Source organism: Manis javanica, chromosome 4 (assembly GCF_040802235.1).
Source record: "Manis javanica isolate MJ-LG chromosome 4, MJ_LKY, whole genome shotgun sequence".
Lineage (NCBI taxonomy): Eukaryota > Metazoa > Chordata > Mammalia > Pholidota > Manidae > Manis > Manis javanica.
In genome coordinates, this window is record NC_133159.1 from 57,871,427 (window position 1) to 57,893,978 (window position 22,552).

The window sequence follows — 22,552 nt, forward strand, 5'->3', positions numbered from 1 at the left end:
TGAACAAAGAAATGAAGTGCTAAATAGCTTGGCATATCTGAAAAACCATAAAGAGCTCAGTATAAGGGTATCTAAGAGAGCAAGGTCAGAAAAGGCTGGAGCAAAAGCCAGGTCACAGAAGGAGCTGTGCCATGATAAGGAATTTGGATGTCATTCTTTAGGCAATAGGGATATTTTTAAGTGTCTTTAAGGAAGGCAGGTTTCATGAATTTGTTTTCAATGTTCAATCTCTCTCCAATATGTGGGATAATATAGAAGCAGAAAAGGAGGAGGCCAGGAAGATGATTTATGAGACTTTTGCAACAGTCCAGTTAGAGAAATAATGAATTCTAAATTATGGCAGCAATTGTATGAATAAAAAAGGGCTGAGACACTAGGGAGGCAGAAAGGAACACACATGTTCTCTAGGCAACATAGAATACAAGAAAAGATGTCAAAAATAACTCCCAGTTTTCTGGCTGAATAAAGAAGAATATCATTCACCAAAAGAAGGAAAATGAAGACAGGGCAGGTGTAAAGGGGAAAAAATGGCTTTAGTTTAATACAAGCTGAATTTTGAGGTACCTGGGAGACATACATGGTATCCATTAGGCATTAAATCTCCATTCAGAAGATCAATCTGGGATACAAATATATACTCAAATCATCAATCCATAGGAAGTAGTTACAGTTGTGGGACTAGAAGAGATTATTCTGACAGTTCATAAAAATGAGAACCACATTAAGGGTATACCAATATTCAAGAAGCAAATAGGGTAAAAGGAACCAGCAAAGAATAAGAAGGAAAGAGGGAGAAAGAGTAATAGACAAGGTCAAATCACAAGGAAAAGAAGATTTTTAAGAACTGAATTACCAAGAATAGCAAGTACTTCAGAGAAATCTAATAGAGAGCTGAAATAAGTACACTGATTTTAGCAATGGACATGAACATCTTCTAAAACCACAAACCTCATTTCCTTTTCCAAATGCCCCAATTCTAACAGTGATACTACCATCATTCTATTCTTCAAGATAGAAGCACTACACTCACCCTAAACCTTTCCAGTTCTTCATTCATTACACTCAACCTATCAGCAAGTGCTGTTATTTCATTCTTGGAAATGTAAGTCATAATTTCTCTTTCTATATTATTCATTACACCCTCTCAATCAAGATTCTCAACACTTCTCAACTGTGTAACTATAAAAACTTCTCACATAATTTCCCTGCCTCCAATTTTTCCCTTTTCCAATCCATCTTGTAGATGTGTGATCTTGGTGATTTCATTTAACATATATAAGCCTCAGTTTTCTCATCTGTAAATACAGGAAATAAAACTATTTACTTTGACAGGTTAATGAGAAGAGTTGTAAAGCACCTAAACAATATGTTAGCAATTAATGCTTAATACCGGATAATAACTGACAAACACTACTAATACACCCATGACTATCCATAGCACATAGCATTTATTAGGCCTTGGTAAATAAGGAAAGCAGAGGAAGAGGGAAAGTGAAAGAAATATGTAAGATCAATTCACTTAAATTACTTTTGGATCCTATCTATACCTTGTTTAAGAATCATGACTCTGTTGTCAACTACAGCAGATCCTAAGTTATCTGATCTGGCTTTTAAGGCCCTCCGTAACGATATCCCCACTTTCAACAAGAAAAACCTTCACTGCAGGCAGATGTGTCTCTTCTCTGTTTCCTGAACAGTCTATTGTTATTCCCACCTCCCTGACTTTACTCATCCAGTTTCCTAACACAAAGACTACTACTGTTTTTTGTTCTCATTTTCCAATGTATATCTTCATTGCTCAGTGCCAGTTAGGAAACTATTTCAATAGTACATATACAAGGTAACTAAGGTCTCATCAATTGACATGGCAATAGGAAGATCTAATCTAAGAGATGTTGATGAAGGAGCTGCGGAATGACAATGTGGGGAAACAAAGTGATGAAAAATAACAACAAAATAAAAACACACAGAGACAAAACAGAATATTGACTTAAAACATCCTTAGGTCTATCAATAATATGAAGATACTGCGAAAGCTTTTCCTTTGGTTTAGAGCAGGAAAAAGTGTCATTCAGGGAACAAAGAATAAAGGTAGTGGTGCATATGGGTTTTCAACAGTAGATGTGGAGGCAATACCAGCATGGAGATACATGACAAAAGGAAGATAATTCTGTACTCTAAGAGAGAAAAGATAAAAAAGAAAGGTAACCAATGAATTAGGAAAAGTAAGGATACAGAGAGCCAAAAGAGGTGTTCATATTAGAGATAAAGAAGTCCACAACATAGGAGAAGCTAAAGATAGGTTCAACAAATGAGAATCATGAATAAAAACTAAGAGTAGCTGGGCTTCATTTAACTAGGAGATCATCACAAGTTATGAAAAAACAGACTCAATGGTTTAGTCAAGATGGAGACCAGATGATAAATTTTTCTTTAAAAAAAGCTAATAGAATAGAATTGAAAGCTTTGGAAATAAAACCATCTCTATGCCTTATGTCTTTTAAAACAATTACACTGAGGCTTGGTTGCATACATAGACATTTTTTTTAAACCATTTAAAGGAATACTGATAAAACAACATGCTCACCTCATGGTGTATTCGCTGATAAACTTTTTGCTCATTGTCTAATACTACAAAAGATTCAGAGGGTGCTGCATCCCCATTGAAAATGAAGCTTAAATCCCCTCGTTGGCACTTCATGTCAGTAAAGTCTATGAGAGTAGTGTCAAGCCTGTGAAAGATAGGTAGATCAGAAATTCTGACAAATAAACTTTTGATAAAACTCCATAATAATTACATGATCTTTGTTCCTTCTAAACTGAAACCAAGATGTTAATTACCATATTTCTGTCAAATTTATGGCAAAAGCTGAATTTTAAATATTAAAAAAAAACATCAAGAATATCTAAATATATATTCCATTTTATCTGTTATTTCATTTTTCTGAATACATATTTCACTAATCCAGCAAGAAAAAGACTGTTTCCCCATTGGTCAAGTTTTTTCCTAACTGTACCATTGTTCCCTACAACTTACCTTACCATAGGCAGCTCCATAAAAGTTACTTCAACAAAGAAGTACATTAAAGGAAAGCAGACTTGTCTAACATTCTTTGATCCCTTTAAGACCATACTGCAAGCTCAGCAGAGTGTATAAGAGGGGTATGGCAATGGAAGGATCACATTATTGGATTAAGGACTTGTGTCCACATTCTTGTCCCTTTATTCTGTGTCTGTGCCATACGCCTAACCATCTGTACCAAACCTTTCTTTATCCTTCAGCTTGACAAAGCATTAATTTACTCCAAATTCTTGGCCTTTCTGTTTGACTTGCCAGATTCAGATTAGCATTCTCTTCCAACATCTCCACAGCCTGCAAACCCTATGGATTATTCCTAAACCAAATATTCATGGATTAACACACTTGAGTGTTTATTGTGCTCTATGGTAATCAAGACCTGGCACATTCTAACCCAATAGGTTTGTCTCAGATAAATTTCAAAATCAGTACTGCTGAAACTAGAAAGAATACCTGAATGGAAAAGTTCACAAATACTCTGAAGTGCTTGAAAGTACAAGGCTTTGGCGATCACCACATCAGGATCTCTCTGACAAGCCATTCAAAACAGGGTCCTTAAACTAAAAAATGGGTTGACACAGCTCTTAAGAATGCTGATCACACCCTGGATATTGAATTTCTAAAGCAACAATAAGAATTCATTGCTTTGTAGGTTTTTCAGCTCTCATCCCAGAGTAGGCAAAGTTGAGTGGGCATGCTTTGTTTCCTTACACAGAATGCTGCATCAGAAGAATAACTGGAATTATATATAGTTTATCACCAAAACTAGTAACTTTAAAACCGAAGGTGATACTATTAATTTTATGAAGAACAACAGGGATGAACATTACCCTATGTATGTGAGGCTCTTTTCTGAGCCGTATTAAAATATACACACGTTTCAGAATGAAATCAAGAAACCCTAAAAAAAACCCACCACTCCTGCAGGGGTGAATCCTGCCTGCTGCTTTATGGATGAATTCTAGCTCCTGCTCTGCTTCTAGTAGCCTGCTACTGTACTACAAATACCTGAACCATGAACACATCATTGTCCCTTGTACATGTGGCATAAGAGAAAATAAGGCCAGGGTTCAAAGAAGGCTTATACAGGGCCCCACCTATATAAGATACAGGGCTACTGATAGTGTCAGAAAGGAGCAAATAATTTCACATAAGTGGCCTAGTTGGATTTTGAGCTTAAGCCACCGGGGAACTCTAAAACCCACAGAAAAGAAATGGACCACAAGTCTTCTGCCTCCATTTTCTTCTTGCCCATCCTGAATGAGAGTGGTAGTGGTTTGCAAGGGGTGGCGCTGGGCATAGTGAGGGAAGAGATGCACAAAGAGACAAAGACAGAGACACAAGGACAAACTGACATTGTGACATTTGAGTTCTTAGATCTAGTTGCACCTAAAATCAGTCAATTTTTATTTCATGTTTTTTATAATTTGCAAGCAAAAGACTATCTAATACATCTTCTTCAATATTCCTGATATATTATATGGCCTAGTAAGCTATATCACACATGATTTATAATGATGTAATTTATCATGATGGTATTTTAATGTATTAACTAGTCCTTGGAGTTAAGCCTACAAGCCTAAATAACTCTCAATTTTTGCCATGTAATTAGCCATGAAGAACAAAAAATTCTTTATACAAATGCATAATTTGAATAGTAAATGTTCATTTTGAGATAAAAGGTTGAAAACTGCCAAGTAATCCTGAAAAAGAAACAGCCTGTCTTAAGACAGGAAAAGCCTGAAATGAAGCAAAGTTTGCAATGATCATTTCAGTCAGTAGTTACCCATTACCTTATAACTATCAATAGTGAAAATATTTGTTAGGACTCTCAACAATAAAGTTGCTCACGCTTTTCTATTTTTACTAAAGTATTACTTTCTCCTTGATTCCAGAGAAGGTATTTTAAAGGATCACATGGCTGCCATGAGATAAAGGTAAACTTTAAAGATTTCTTTAAAATTCAGCTTCATTTGAGTGATGCTTTAAAAAAGAACTAATCATCTCATGACATTCAAATTTCAGAGTATTTATTTAATGTTAACAATTTTTTCTTTAGATTCTTGTCATCATACAAAAACCTTTGCCATACATCCTAAAAACCAACCTCTCCATTAATCCAGTAAGCACTGTTTAGTAACGAGAGCTTCAGAACCTAATTACATTTCTCCTTCATCTTCAGCAGCATGTAAGCCTCACGTTTGAGTGTCTTGCTAAACTACAGTAGCTTCCCCTCAACCTATATTCTCGGACACAATTACTCTCCCTCAGGTTCATATTCTCATGACTCTATTTTAACCATTTTCTGATTTTATTACCTATGTTTACTATGTAACATGCATCATACTTTACTTTTAAAAGTCATATATAAATGTGAAAAAATCTTTTCAAAGAATGAAGGTCCTTTTTTTCTTAAATCTAAGAATGAAACAGAACTAAAACTAACCTTTTTTTAAAGCAGTAGATGGATGATAATACTACTCTCCCAAATTACCTACTGCCTTTGGCAAGCACCCATATTAAAATATTTTTAAATTCATGAATAATTTTTTGATGAGGCCAAAATATAATACTAACAATAGGCTATGGAATTAAATCTACATTATCAAACCTTTCCTAGTTTTTCTTCTGCACTTTTCTGTATTTTCAAAGGTTTCTATACTGATGATGCATTTAATGGGCATGAGCACTTTCATAATTAGAAACAACTGAACAGGTTATTTTTTAAAAACAAAATCCAAGAAACTTCTACCTTAATCAAATTCTACTGCTTGAGAATAATTACCCTAGAACTTAGTTCCAACTAAAGATTATCTCTTCACTATAAGTCAACATATTGTATAACAAATCTCATAAAGAGTTGATTTTTAAAAATGTCTGCTCTGTGACACAGTGTGAAATGACAGAAAGTCAGAGATCCTGGCTCAGCCATCAATTTGCAAAAGGGAGTAAAAATCACTTCACCTCTCTGAACTTTGTTATCTATAAAATGAAGAGTTTATATGAGATAATCTTTCAAGATATTTTCAGTTCTAGACACCCCCACACATATATACATAATACATATATACACATACATATATAATTTAAAAATAAACTAATAAATGTGTATCTATACAAAGATTGGCATAGTCAGTCATATCTAATTACATATATGTATTTTATAAATATACCTATGTTAATATAAAGCTAACAATACAAAGAACAATAAAAGTTCAGTTCTGAAATGAATAAAACAGATTTCCCATCAGACCCAAATACCTGTTCCTATTTTAAAAGGGAACAGAAGAAAATTAATATTTATCTTGAAGTGTTCAGTAGAATGGAGAGAGGATTGAACAGATGAATGGATAGACGCATGGAGAATTAGCCAGGAGACAGAAGGGTAAGAGAGGGATGGAGATAAAAGGTAAGGGTTGTATTCCTTAGGTGTCCCTGTTCCCTAAAATTAGGATGAGGGAGATGGCCATCTTAATTCTTAGTAGTACATCATGATCTTCATTCTGTTTGCCTTCTAGATAGTCTACAGTTGAATAATATCTCTGTTTTAGTTAAGATTTTACACCTTTGGCTTTTTATCTGTAGTATGTCTCAAATGAGACAAATTATTATGAATATACTACAGCATGTTTAAGTTATAAAATACGACGCCCAAATGTAAGCTATAAGTTATAAAATTCTACATCCAAATGTAAGCTATTACCTCAGAAAGAAAAGCTTCTTCTAATTCTCAATTTTCTATTAAAAAAAATTAAATAAAATCACCTTACCTGATATTGATACCTTGTTTGTAAATTTTACATGCATCAGAAGGCAGAATTCGGGAAAGTAAAGGCACTGTATTTTCAAAGAGAAAAGGTAAAAAATAACCACCTAAAGTTCTGAGACATTAAAGTATTTTTAATTAAGAGTGATATAACATTTCACGAATTCACTAAAATTGTAATAATTTCCTTTAAAACAGTATTTTTCTATTTAACTTAAAAAATATATAAAGTAATTTTAAGCAACTTCAGACTATCTACTATTTAATTCTACTTGCTGTATGGTTCACCACATTCCCCACACATCTACCTACAACACATATGTGAGTAGCAGAGTCCGTATAATGCTATTCTTGGGTACATATTGCAGGATATTATTACAGATGATAAAAAATTCTAAATAATAACCAAACCCTCTTGAATGGGTAATGAGATGGACCTAGATACTATCTGATCCTTTAAAAGTAATTTGATTAAACAGCAGGAAGTAATGTGCATAAGAAAAACAGACATTTTTACAGTAAGATAAATTTGAGTTTGAATCCCAAATATGTGGCCTTGGTTACTGTACCTCAGGTTCAAAACCCATACAATGGAATCATACTATTTACCAACAGATTTCTACATTCCAATGTTCCTCATATTCACTTTGCAAGCTATATTCAGATAGTTCTTTATTATTTATTTTCCACCATATTGTAGGAACTAAGAGTTATTCTATGGATGAATGAATCTACATAGCAGACTATAAAAAACTACCACATTCAAAAAAAAAAGTGAAGCTCAAAATTATTGAAATCAAGATCATATCAAATGTACCTCTTATATTAAGTGTGTATATGTGAAAAATATATTGCATGTGTATTTTACAAACTTAGTGTTTTAAAAGTGGGTAACACATCAACCTGGGTTAGAAAGAAACAAAGACTTTAGAAAAAATTAAATTCTAGTTTTCTAGTTAACCATTTCAAAAGCATCAATATTTTCTAATTAACATTAAAGATACTGCCAAAATATCAATGTATTTTTTAATACTTAGAATATATTTAAAACAAAATTAGAATAAATATAATCAAAAACGTATTTCTAGAATTGAAAGTTTCCTAAACACTAAATTGTACAAAAATAAGAAAAGTTTAATGCCCAAGGGCAATATAAACTAAGTTACTTTAGCGAAAGAATATAAAAAATCATTTTCTGATAAAATTTTTCCTTACATGGAACAACGGAAGTTGAGAAGAGCAATAATAGCATAAATCTATGTAAATGATCAAAGCTCTTCTTTATGCCTATTAACTGTGATCCAGTTTCCTTGTCCTTAAATATTCAGTGTATCAAGACAAAGACACCTGGAAGACAGCACTCTAATTTAATAAATTAACTAATTTATTACAAATTTGGAGGTAGTATGGGAACCTACAAACATGAAATTTAGAATCATGTACCAATACCTTTTTAGCAAAAATCAGAAAAGAAGGGAATGCTGAGAAAAAATAAGAAGCCTGAGGATTGAGAAGCAAAAGCTTTAAAAAAAAATGAAGAAATACCATCAAATAAAAACGATTTCTGGAGGGCGGAGCCAGGATGGGGGCGTGAGTAGAGCAGAGGAACTCTCCTCCCAAAACCAATAGAATTATGAAAATATAACAAAGACAATTCTTCCTAAAATAGAGACCAGAGGACACAGGACAACATCCAGACCACATCCACACCTGCGAAAACCCAGCGCCTCGCAAAGGGGGAGAGGAAGACCAAAAACCAACAAGAAGGAAAGCTCTTTCAGCTGTCACTCGTACCAGCTCTGCAAACTATCTCTATCACCATGAAAAGGCAAAACTACAGGCAGACAAAGATCACAGAGACAACACCTGAGAAGGAGACAGACCTAACCAGTCCTCCTGAAAAAGAATTCAAAATAAAAATCATGAACATGCTGACAGAGATACAGAGAAAAATGCAAGAGCAATGGGATGAGATGCAGAGAAAAATGCAAGAGCAATGGGATGAAGTATGGAGAGAGATCACAGATGTCAGGAAGGAGATCACAGAAGTGAAACAATCCCTGGAAGGATTTATAAGCAGAATGGATAAGATGCAAGAGGCCATTGAAGGAATAGAAACCAGAGAACAGGGAAGTATAGAGGCTGACATAGAGAGAGATAAAAGGATCTCCAGGAACGAAACAACACAAAGAGAACTATGTGACCAACCCAAAGGAATAATATTCGTATTATAGGGGTACAAGAAGAAGAAGAAAGAGGAAAAGGGATATAAAGTCTCTTTGAAGAAATAATTGCTGAAAACTTCCCCAAACTGGAGGAGGAAATAATCGAACAGACCACGGAAATACACAGAACCCCCAACAGAAAGGATCCAAGGAGGACAACACCATGACACATAGTAATTAAAATGGCAAGGATCAAGGACAAGGAAAGAGTTTTAAAGGCAGCTAGAGAGAAAAAGGTCACCTATAAAGGAAAACCCATCAGGCTAACATCAGAATTCTCGACAGAAATCCTACAGGCCAGAAGAGAATAGCATGATATATTTAATGCAATGAAACAGAAGGGCCTTGAACCAAGGATACTGTATCCAGCATGACTATCATTTAAATATGATGACAGGATTAAACAATTCCCAGACATGCAAAAGCTGAGGGAATTTGCTTCCTACAAACCACCTCTACAGGGCATCTTACAGGGACTGCTCTAGATGGGAGCACTCCTAAAAAGAGCACAGAACAAAACATACAACATATGAAGAATGGAGGAGGAGGAATAAGAAGGGAGAGAAGAAAAGAATCTCCAGACAGTGTATATAACAGCTCAATAAGCGAGCTAAGTTAGGCAGTAAGATACTAAAGAAGCTAACCTTGAACCTTTGGTAACCACAAATCTAAAGCCTGCAATGGCAATAAGTACATATCTCTCAATAGTCACCCCAAATGTAAATGGACTTAATGCACGAATCAAAAGACACAGAGTAATAGAATAGATAAAGCAAGACCCACCTATATGCTCCTTACAAGAAACTCACCTCAAACCCACAGACAAGCACAAACTAAAAGTCAAAGGATGGAAAAACATATTTCAGGCAAACAACAGTGAGAAGAAAGCAGGGGTTGCAGAACTAATATCAGACAAAATAGACTTCAAAACAAAGAAAGTAACAAGAGATAAAGAAGGACATTACATAATGATAAAGGGCTCAGTCCAACAAGAGGATATAACCATTCTAAATATATATGCACCCAACACAGGAGCACCAGCATTTGTGAAACAAATACTAACAGAACTAAAGAGGGAAATAGACTGCAATGCATTCATCTTAGGAGACTTCAACACACCACTCACCCCGAAGGATAGATCCACCGGGCAGAAAATAAGTAAGGACACACAGGCATTGAACAACACACTAGAAGAGATGGACCTAACAGACATCTATAGAACTCCACATCCAAAAGCAACAGGATATACATTCTTCTCAAGTGCACATGGAACATTCTCCAGAATAGACCACATACTAGCTCACAAAAAGAGCCTCAGTAAATTAAAAAAGACTGAAATCCTACCAACCAACTTTTCAGATCACAAAGGTATAAAACTAGAAATAAATTCTACAAAGAAAACAAAAAGGCTCACAAACACATGGAGGCTTAACAACATGCTTCAAAATAATCAATGGATCAATGAACAAATAAAAATAGAGATCAAGGAATATATAGAAACAAATGACAACAACAACACAAAGCCCCAACTTCTGTGGGATGCAGCAAAAGCAGTCTTAAGAGAAAAGTATATAGCGATCCAGGCACACCTGAGGAAGGAAGAACAATCCCAAATGAATAGTCTAACATCACAACTATCGAAACTGGAAAAAGAAGAACAAATGAGGCCTAAAGTCAGCAGAATGAGGGACATAATAATGATCAGAGAAGAAATAAACAAAATTGAGAAGAATAAAACAACAGCAAAAATCAATGACACGAAGAACTGGTTCATTGAGAAAATAAACAAAATAGATAAGCCTCTAGCCAAACTTATTGAGAGAAAAAGAGAATCAACACAAATCAACATAATCAGAAATGAGAATGGAAAAATCACGACAGACCCCACAGAAATACAAAGAATTATTAAAGACTACTATGAAAACCTATATGCCAACAAGCTGGAAAACCTAGAAGAAATGGACAACTTCCTAGAAAAATACAACCTTCCAAGACTGACACAGAAAGAAACACAAAAGTTAAACAAACCAATTATGAGCAAAGAAATTGAAACGGTAATCAAAAAACTACAAAAGAACAAAACCCAGGGGCCAGACGGATTTACCTCGAAATTTTATCAGACACACAGAGAAGACATAATACCCATTCTCCTTAAAGTGTTCCAAAAATAGAAGAGGAGGAGGGGATACTCCCAAACTCATTCTATGAAGTCAACATCACCCTAATACCAAAACAAGGCAAAGACCCCACCAAAAAAGAAAATTACAGACCAATAACCCTGATGAATGTAGATGCAAAAATACTCAATAAAATATTAGCAAACCGAATTCAACAATATATCAAAAGGATCATACACCATGACCAAGTGGGATTCATCCCAGGGATGCAAGGATGGTACAACATTCGAAAATCCATCAACATCATCCACCACATCAACAAAAAGAAAGACAAAAACCACATGATCATCTCCATAGATGATGAAAAAGCATTTACAAAATTCAACATCCATTCATGATAAAAACTCTCAGCAAAATGGGCATAGAGGGCAAGTACCTCAACATAATAAAGGCCATATATGATAAACCCACAGCCAGCATTATACTGAACAGCAAGAAGCTGAAAGCATTTCCTCTGAGATTGGGAACAAGACAGGGATGCCCACTCTCCCCACTGTTATTTAACATAGTACTGGAGGTCCTAGCCACGGCAATCAGACAAAACAAAGAAATACAAGGAATCCAGATTGGTAAAGAAGAACTTAAACTGTCACTATTTGCAGATGATATGATACTGTACATAAAAAACCCTAAAGACTCCACTCCAAAACTACTAGAACTGATATCGGAATACAGCAAAGTTGCAGGATACAAAATTAACACACAAAAATCTGTAGCTTTCCTATACACTAACAATGAATCAATAGAAAGAGAAATCAGGAAAACAATTCCATTCACCATTGCATCAAAAAGAATAAAATACCTAGGCATAAACCTAACCAAAGAAGTGAAAGACTTATACTCTGAAAACTACAAGTCACTCTTAAGAGAAATTAAAGGGGACACTAATAAATGGAAACTCATCCCATGCTCATGGCTAGAGAGAAACAGTATCGTCAAAATGGCCATCCTGCCCAAAGCAATATACAGATTTGATGCAATCCCTGTCAAATTACCAGCAACATTCTTCAATGAACTGGAACAAGTAATTCAAAAATTCATATGGAAACACCAAAGACCCCGAATAGCCAAAGCAATCCTGAGAAAGAAGAATAAAGTAGGGGGGATCTCACTCCCCAACTTCAAGCTCTACTATAAAGCCATAGTAATCAAGAAAATTTGGTACTGGCACAAGAACAGAGCCAGAGACCAGTGGAACAGATTAGAGAGTCCAGACATTAACTCAAACATATATGGCCAATTAATATTTGATAAAGGAGCCATGGACATACAATGGCAAAATGACAGTCTCTTCAACAGATGGTGCTGGCAAAACTGGACAGCTACATGTAGGAGAATGAAACTGGACCTTTGTCTGACCCCATATACAAAAGTAAACTCAAAATGGATCAAAGACCTAAATGTAAGTCATGAAACCATAAAACTCTTAGAAAAAAGCATAGGCAAAAATCTCTTGGACATAAACATTAGTGACTTCTTCATGAACATATCTCCCCAGGCAAGGAAAACAAAAGTAGAAGTGAACAAGTAGGACTATATCAAGCTGAAAAGCTTCTGTACAGCAAAAGACACCATCAATAGAACAAAAAGGAAACCTACAGTATGGGAGAATATATTTGATAATGATAGATCCGATAAAGGCTTGACGTCCAGAATATATAAAGAGCTCACACGCCTCAACAAACAAAAAACAAATAACCCAATTAAAAAATGGGCAGAGGAACTGAACAGACAGTTCTCTAAAAAAGAAATACAGATGGCCAACAGACACATGAAAAGATGCTCCACATCGCTAATTATCAGAGAAATGCCAATTAAAACTACAAGGAGGTATCACCTCACACCAGTAAGGATAGCTGCCATCCAAAAGACAAACAACAAATGTTGGTGAGGCTGTGGAGAAAGGGGAACCCTCCTACACTGCTGGTGGGAATGTAAATTAGTTCAACCATTGTGGAAAGCAGTTTGGAGGTTCATCAAAATGCTCAAAACAGATCTACCATTTGACCCAGGAATTCCACTCCTCGGAATTTACCCTAAGAACGCAGCAATCAAGTTTGAGAAAGACAGATGCACCCCTATGTTTATTGCAGCACTATATACAATAGCCAAGAATTGGAAGCAACCTAAATGTCCATCGGTAGATGAATGAATAAAGAAGATGTCGTACATACACACAATGGAATACTACTCAGCCATAAGAAGTGGAAAAATCCAACCATTTGCAGCAACATGGATGGAGCTGGAGAGTATTATGCTCAGTGAAATAAGCCAAGCGGAGAAAGAGAAATATCAAATGATTTCACTCATCTGAGGAGTATAAGAACAAAGGAAAAACTGAAGGAACAAAACAGCAGCGGAATTACAGAACCCAAAAATGGACTAACAGGTACCAAAGGGAAAGGAACTGGGGAGGATGGGTGGGCAGGGAGGGATAAGGGGGGGAATAAGAAAGGGGGTATTAAGATTAGCATGCATGGGGGGAGAGGGAGAAAGGTGAGAGTGGGCTGCACAACACAGAGAGGACAAGGAGGGATTCTACAACATTTTGCTAAGCTGATGGACAGTAACCGTAATGTGGTTGTTAGGGGTGACCTGATATAGGGGAGAGCATAGTAAACATAGTACTCTTCAAGTAAGTGTAGATTAAAGAATAAAAAAAAAAGGGAGAGAAAGAAAGAAAAGGGGGATTACTCCTTGATAGGATAAAACTATCGGTAAATCAAAGATCAACGCATGCTTTAAATATCCTTAATGTTGATCACTTAAAGGGTGTCAGATGATCAGCTATGGAGGTACTCTTTTCTGATAATATTCCTTTCTCTTAATAAAAAAAAAAAAAAAAGCAGTCCCTCTGTGCTGACCTCCAATGAGTTCTGCACAGTGGTATAGAGGGCATGTCAAAGTGGGGGCAAAGGGTCTGTTTGTTTCTAGGCAGAAGATCAAGGCCTTGCTTGGATACCCAGAAAATGAACTAAGATACGATATGAGGAGGAGCTTCCGGCATCAGCACTCTGGAGGACTCGTGCCGGGGGATGATCATCAAAAAGCCTCCACAGGGATCTGGGCAATGCTGTGGTTGTGGCTGGGTCCACCCCACCGTTTCCTGGACTTGCCATTGGAATGAGGAGGGAGATGTCTAGGCTGGCATGTGCATACAGTGAGACAACGAATTTGACCGAATCTGTACTGTTGGAACTCAACCAGGAGTTGGGAGGGGTGCAAGTTGTAGCGCTCCAAAATCTTATGACTATAGACTATCTACGGTTAAAAGAATATATGGGATGTGAACAGATCCCAGAAATGGGCTGCATTAATTTGTCTGATTTCTCTCAGACTGTTCAAGTACAGTTGGACAATATCCATCATATCATAGACAAATTTTCACAAATGCCTAGGGTGCCTAAATGGTTTTCTTGGCTTCACTGGAGATGAATGGTAATTGTAGATTTGCTTTGTTTATGTCACCATATTCCTATTATGTTAATATGTGTGTGCAAATTAGTTAGTAGTTTAAAACCTATACATACTTAAGGTACTCTACAAGAAGATATGTCAAAGAAATAATCAATCCTCCCATATGCTACCTCTATAGCTTGTCTTCTTCCTTCCTAATTACAACCCTTAAATAGAATTCGTGCCTCATATCGAATTTACCGAGATAATTCCTCCAGGTGGTAAAGATACCTCGAGACAAATGCTGGGCATAGAAGCCACAGGGCATAAATCTGCAAAGAAGTAAAAAGCTAACCTTTTCAAACAATATGGCTTCTCTCTCACTTACCAACTTTACATTTCCCTGTATGGCCCCGGAAGATAACTGGTTAGCCAGAGACGGGTAAGTTTCCTCAAGGGAGGAACAACCTAAGACAGGCACAGTCGCAGGGGGGTCATCAGGTGAGAAATTGGGGATCAACAGAGGTGAGGCTCAGAACCTCATCCCCCCTACTTTGAGAGAAATCTTCTGCATCCGTGGATGTTTTATTGCCCTTGTCTAGCTCAGATTAGCACATAGTCTACAGGCACACAGATGATCATCTACAATTGCTCTCTTACAACACTAAACTATGTTTTCTACCTTTATCTTGCATCTACCTACCACTTCAGCATTTTATTAAAAAAAAATAATAATAATAATAAAGGGAGAAATGTGGGATCCACATATAAATCAAGTATAAAAATCAAATGAATATTCATATTTGACCTGATTGCGTGATCAGAACCGAAAGTTTCCGTGATGAATGCCCTTGTACTGTTCACCATGTAAGAACTTATTCACTATGTAAGAATTTGTTCACTATCTAAGAACTTGTTCGTTATGCTTCAGAAGATTGGAGACTGATGAGAACTAGGCTTGAGATGGATTAATGATTATGCATTGAGCATTGACCCCCCTATACAGAATGTTATTGTTGTTAACATTTGATCAATAAATATGAGAGATGCCCTCTCAAAAAAAAAAAAACGATTTCTGTTAGATCTTAATGAATTCCAAAAACACAGCAATTTGCATTTTCCCAATTCTGTAATGACTTTTACCTCCTTATGTAAACTAAACAATTAAGATACTATTCTCTCTATATATATATATATATTTATAAGCATAATCTGACAGTCAAACACAGCATTCCAAAGGTAGCATAATACACTAAACTGAAAAACAAAGTCTCTAAATTTTAATTTTGGTTTTGCTATCACTTACTCCCTCATTTTAGGAAGAGTTTCTAAGCATAACGTTTTCTGTCTATAGTATGCAAATAACAGCCCCAAATACAGAATAGATACTCTGCAGATTATGAAAAAAACTTTTTAAAGCTACTGATTTTTCTGTTGAAATATGCTATGCACAATGCTAAAATTGAAGTTGTGATTATGATACTGAATTAATACTTTACAGTACATAAACAGCTTCCTTCAAAAGTATGTATCTACATTAAAATGCTTTAAAAAATCAAGAAAATGTTTGTTTTGTTTGTTTTGATATCTAGATTCCACATTTAAGTAAATCATACAGTATTTGTCTTTTTTCTGTCTGACTTCTTTCACTTAGCATAATACCTCTAGTCCATCTATTTTGTCACAAATGGCAAGAGCCCATTCATTTTTAATGGCTGAGTATTATTCCATTGCTTGTATGTACCACACCATTGTTTTCCATTCATCTATCAGTGGACACTTAGGTTGCTTCCACATCTTGGCTATTGTAAATAACGCTGTGATAAACACAGCAGAGCATGTATCTTTTCATATTAGTGATTTTGTTTCTTTGGGTAAATTCCCATAAGTGGAGTTTCTGGGTTGTATGGTATTTCAATTTTTAGTTTTTTGAGAAGCCTCCATACTGTTTTCCATAATGGCTGCACCAATTTATATCCCCACCAACAGTATATGAGGGTTCCCTTTTCTCCACAACCTAGCCAACACATATTTCTTATTTTTTTGATTTTAGCCATTCTGACTGATGTAAGGTGCTATCTCATTGTTCCACTACCCCTAAATTAAACTTAACACTAGATCTCAATAATTTTTAGCTTTCCTTTATTTCTACATTGCCTGTTTTTGTTTGTTTGTTTGTTTGTTTAATATGCAGGGTTTTGAGAGGGGGAAGAAACATACCTAAACTCTAGAAAAAAGCTTGATAATTGAATCAAGAATAGGGATTATCCAGTGTTTTTTAATCCAACATATCTAAACTAAATCTAGCCAATGAGTTTCGTCTTTAGATTTACTATGACAACCAACCATCAAGCGGGTGCAAATCCTTTATCAACAATGAAACAGATGTCCCTACTTTTTTGAGCAACGTCAAGTTTTCAAAAAAGCAGTTACTTTTAACAGTACCTCAGTGGTTGCATCATGAATTTGATTATGCAATGTTTATAATATGTTTATAATTTTAGATATATGGCCAGTTTCAGGAGTGATTATATTCATTTCTATTTCTTCATATGGCTGAAAATTCACTTTAAAAATACTTTAAAACACTTTTCTCAGAAAAATAAACTGATTATTTTTAGAATTCAAACTCCTAACAATTACTAACAGAATCAGTTAAAGAGCCAACATAATCAAAGGACAACCTCAGATTAGGATAATCAAGTAGGACTGGGGTTTCTGCAGATGGAAAAAATAGTATTCAGGCTTTAGACCAGTACTATTTTGAGCTCTTTTATTATAAAAACTATTACAAACCTTTCTTTCTCTTGATGTTCTAGGAAGCTGGGGCTTCTGAATGATATATGAGGCATAAAGGCAAGGTAGGCCTATCAGAGTAATGATATCATGTGTGATTTTGATGGGACAAAACTAGAATGATGAGCTAGAATTCTAGAACTGATTACATTTAGGGATAAAAATTTACATTTGGAGATTAAAAATACTAGGGAAGTCTTAATCATCCACGCTATACAGTATTTTGCAGCCATTAAAATACTTCTTCATGATTTAATATGGTAAGATGTCTATGATATATTGAATAAAAATGAGAAATTACATAATGATATAAGAGTATGAACCCATTAAAAACACTAATGTGAGGATACATATTCTCATATGTAATGTATTTGTGTGTATATATACACACACATTCGTAAGCATTGGGAGGGGTGTTAAAGTATCCACAGGGAACATTAACAGTGGTTTCTATAGTTGTCAGTATCTGATTTATTTTTATGATTATTTTATAATTTATTTCTATGATTTAGGGAGTAAATGTCACCAAGCATTCAAATATCTTTACATCACAAAAATTAATTCAGATGCTTTAAAAATACATGTAAGATTCTTTATATCCAAACACCTATATGGAAATTACAAAAATCTTTAAAAAAACAAAACAGAACAGAATTTAGTTCTTTTGGTAGTGTTTAGTTACTTAGATGTCCCTAGGATCAGACTTCCTATCTGGACCTCAAGGTTATCTCATTAAGAGGACTCATGTTTAAAATAGGGAGGAGAGAAACTTACTTTGTTAAGGTAAATCAATAAATGATTGCAAAATATTTAGGAATTAAGGTCTTTCAAAAGTAATTGGAACACTTCAATGAACTAGAACAAATAATTAAAAAATTCATATGGAAACACCAAAGACCCCAAATAGCCAAAGCAATCCTGAGAAAGAAGAATAAAGTAGGGGGATCTCACACCTCAACTTCAAGCTCTACTACAAAGCCATAGTAATCAAGACAATTTGGTACTGGCACAAGAACAGAGCCACAGACCAGTGGAACAGATTAGAGACTCCAGACATTCACCCAAACATATATGGTCAATTAATATTCAATAAAGGAGTCATGGACATACAATGGGAAAATGACATTCTCTTCAACAGATGGTGCTGGCAAAACTGGACAGCTACATGTAGGAGAATGAAACTGGACCACTGCCTAACCCCATACACAAAAGTAAATTAAAAATGGATCAAAGACCTGAAAGTAAGTCATGAAACCATAAAACTCTTAGAAAAAAACATAGGCAAAAACCTTTTAGACATAAACATGAGTGACCTCTTCTTGAAGATATCTCCCCGGGCAAGGAAAACAACAGCAAAAATGAACAAGTGGGACTATATTAAGCTGAAAAGCTTCTGTACAGCAAAAGACACCATCAATAGAACAAAAAGGAAACCTACAGTATGGGAGAATATATTTGATAATGACAGATCCGATAAAGGCTTGACGTCCAGAATATATAAAGAGCTCACACGCCTCAACAAACAAAAAACAAATAACCCAATTAAAAAATGGGCAGAGGAACTGAACAGACAGTTCTCTAAAAAAGAAATACAGATGGCCAACAGACACATGAAAAGATGCTCCACATCGCTAATTATCAGAGAAATGCCAATTAAAACTACAATGAGGTATCACCTCACACCAGTAAGGATAGCTGCCATCCAAAAGACAAACAACAAATGTTGGTGAGGCTGTGGAGAAAGGGGAACCCTCCTACACTGCTGGTGGGAATGTAAGTTAGTTCAACCATTGTGGAAACCAGTATGGAGGTTCCTCGAAATGCTCAAAATAAACTTACCATTTGACCCAGGAATTCCACTCCTAGGAATTTACCCTAAGAACGCAGCACTCAAGTTTGAAAAAGACAGATGCACCCCTATGTATATTGCAGCACTATTTACAATAGCCAAGAATCGGAAGCAACCTAAGTGTCCATCAGTAGATGAATGGATAAAGAAGATGTGGTACATACACACAATGGAATATTACTCAGGCATAAGAAGAAAACAAATCCTACCATTTGCAACAACATGGATGGAGCTAGAGGGTATTATGCTCAGTGAAATAAGCCAAGCTGAGAAAGAGAAATACCAAATGATTCCACTCATCTGTGGAGTATAAGAACAAAGGAAAAACTGAAGGAACAAAACAGCAGCAGAATCACAGAACCCAAGAATGGACTGACAGGTAACAAAGGGAAAGGGACTGGGGAGGATGGGTGGGTAGGGAGGGATAAGGGGGGGGGGAAGGCGAAGGGCGGTATTAAGATTAGCATGCAGAACAGAGGGGGTGGGAGAAAGGGGAGGGCTGTACAACACAGAGAAGACAAGTAGTGATTCTACAGCATTTTGCTAGGTTGATGGACAGTGACTATAAAGGGCTTTATAGGGGGGACCTGGTATAGGGGAGAGCCTAGTAAACATAATATTCTTCATGTAATTGCAGATTAATGATAACTGATAACAAAAAAAAAAGAAAGGGGGATTACTCCCTGATAGGATAAAAGTAACTGTAAATCAATGATTAATGCATGCTTTAAATATCCTTAATTTTGATCATTTAAAGGGTGTCAGATGATCAGCTATGGAAGTACATTTTTCTAATAATATTCTTTTCTCTTATAAAAAAAAAAAGTAGTTCCTGTGTGGTGACCTCCAATAAGTTCTTCACAATGGCATAAAGGGCATATCAAAGTGTGGGCAAAGAGTCTGTTCGTGTCTATACAGAGGATTAAAGTCTAATTTGGCTACCCAAGAAACGAACTAAGATACGATATGAAGAAGAAGTTCTAACATCAACATACTCTGGAAGCGTCATTCCAGAAGATGATCATCAAAAAACGTCAACAAAAATCCTGGTGCTGTTGCAGTTATAGCTGCATTCACCCCACTGGTTCCTGGAATTGCCATTGGAATGAAGGGGGAGATATCTAAGCTGGCTTGTGCATACAGTAAAATAACAAATTTGACTGGATCTATACTGTTGGAACTCAACCAAGAATTAGGAGAAGTGCAAGTTGCAGTGCTCCAAAATCTTGAGACTACAGACTACCGACTGTTAAAAGAACATATGGGATGTGAACAGTTCCCAGGAATGTGTTGTTTTAAATTGTCTGATTTCTCTCAGACTGTTCAAGTTCAGTTGGACAATATCCACCATATCATAGATAAGTTTACACAAATGCTTAGGATGCCTAACTGGTTTTCTTGGTTTCACTGGAGATGGCTGGTAAGTATAGGTATGCTTTGGTTATGTAACTGTATTCCTATTATGTTAATGTGTGTGCACAATTTAATTAGTAGTTTAAAACCTATACATGCTTAAGTTACTCTACAAGAAGATATGTCAAAGAAATAATCAATCCTCCCATGTTTTCTTCCGCCTGCTACTTCTATAGCTTTTCTTCTTCCTTCCTAATTACAACCCATAAATAGAATTCGTGCCTCATATTGAATTTACCGTGTATCACAATTCTTCCAAGTGGTAAAGATACCTCAAGACAAATGCTGGGCATAGAAGCCACAGGGCATAAATATGAAAGAAGTAAAAAACTAACCTTTTCAAACAATAAGGCTTCTCTCTCACTTACCAACTTTACATTTCCCTGTATGGCCCCGGAAGATGACCGGTTAGCTAGAGACGGGTAAGATTCCTCAAGGGAGGAACAACCTAAGACAGGCACAGTCGCAGGGGGCCATCAGGTGAGAAATTGGGGATCAACAGAGGTGAGGCTTAGAACCTCCCCGCCCCCATTCTGAGAGAAATCTGCTGCATCTGTGGATATTTTATGGCCCTTGTCTAGCTTGGATTAACAAATAGTCTACAGGCACACACCTGACCATCTACATTTGCTCTCTTACAACACTAAACTATGTTTTCTACCTTTATCTTGCATCTACCTACCACTTCAGCATTTTATTAAAAATAATAATAATAGAGAAATGTGATATCCACATATAAATCAAGTATAAAAATCAAACGAATATTCATATTTGAACTGACTGTTTATAGTTCATAATGCATGATCAAAACTGAAAGTTTCTGTGATGACTGCCCTTGTACTATTCACCATGTAACTTATTCACTATGTAATAATTTGTCTCCATGTAAGAACTTGTTCGTTATGCTTCAGAAGATTGGAGACTGATGAAAATTAGGCTTGGGGTGGATTAATGATTATAATTGAGCATTGAGTCCCCTATACAGAATTTTATTGTTAACAACCATTTGATCAATAAATAGGAGAGATGCCCTCACAAAAAAAAAAAAAAAAAAAGTACACACTTCCAATTGTAAAATAAATAAGTAACTGTGATGTAATGTATAGCGTAAGGAATATAGTCAAAATATTGTAACAACTTGGTATGGTGATAGCTGGTACCTAGAATTATCATGTATATAAATGTTCAATCACTGTGTTGTACACCTGAAACTAATGTAATACTGTGTGTACTACCCATCAATAAAAAATTATTATCTAAAAAAAAAAAAAGAAAGAAATAACCAATCTTCCCATGTTTTCTTCCGTCTGCTACTTCTATAGCTTTTCTTCTTCCTTCCTAATTACAACCCTTAAATAGAATCTGTGCCTCATATCAAGTTTACCGAGTATCATAATTCTTCCAATTGGTAAAGATACCTCAAGACAAATGCTGGGCATAGAAGCCACAGGGCATAAATCTGCAAAGAAGTAAAAAGCTAACCTTTTCAAACAATATTTCTTCTCTCTCTTACCAACTTTACATTTCCCTGTATGGCCCCGGAAGATGACTGGTTAGCCAGAGACGGGTAAGATTCCTCAAGGGAGGAACAACCTAAGACAGGCACAGCCGCAGGGGGGCCATCAGGTGAGAAACTGGGGATCAACAGAGGTGAGGCTTAGAATGTCACCCCCCCTGTTTTGAGAGACATCTTCTGCACCATGGATGTTTTGTTGCCCTTGTCTAGCTTGAATTAATACTTAGCCTATAGGCACACACCTGGTCATCTACATTTGCTTTCTTACAGCACTAAACTATATTTTCTAACTTTATCTTGCATCTACCTACCACTTCAGCATTTTATTAAAAATA

General features: G+C 35.8%; 1 protein-coding gene across 3 annotated transcripts in view; it reads right to left on the reverse strand.

Moving 5' to 3' along the window:
* The window catches only part of ANKRD13C (ankyrin repeat domain 13C), a 133,362-nt gene that overhangs the window by 42,131 nt on the left and 68,679 nt on the right, over positions 1–22,552 (reverse strand). For all 3 annotated transcript variants that reach the window (XM_037024340.2, XM_073234119.1, XM_037024339.2), the window contains 2 exons: positions 6,850–6,916; positions 2,588–2,732 (listed from right to left, as the gene is read on the reverse strand). In XM_037024340.2, coding sequence (XP_036880235.2) covers positions 2,588–2,732; positions 6,850–6,916 — 212 coding nt within the window. The remainder of the gene's footprint in view (positions 1–2,587; positions 2,733–6,849; positions 6,917–22,552) is intronic.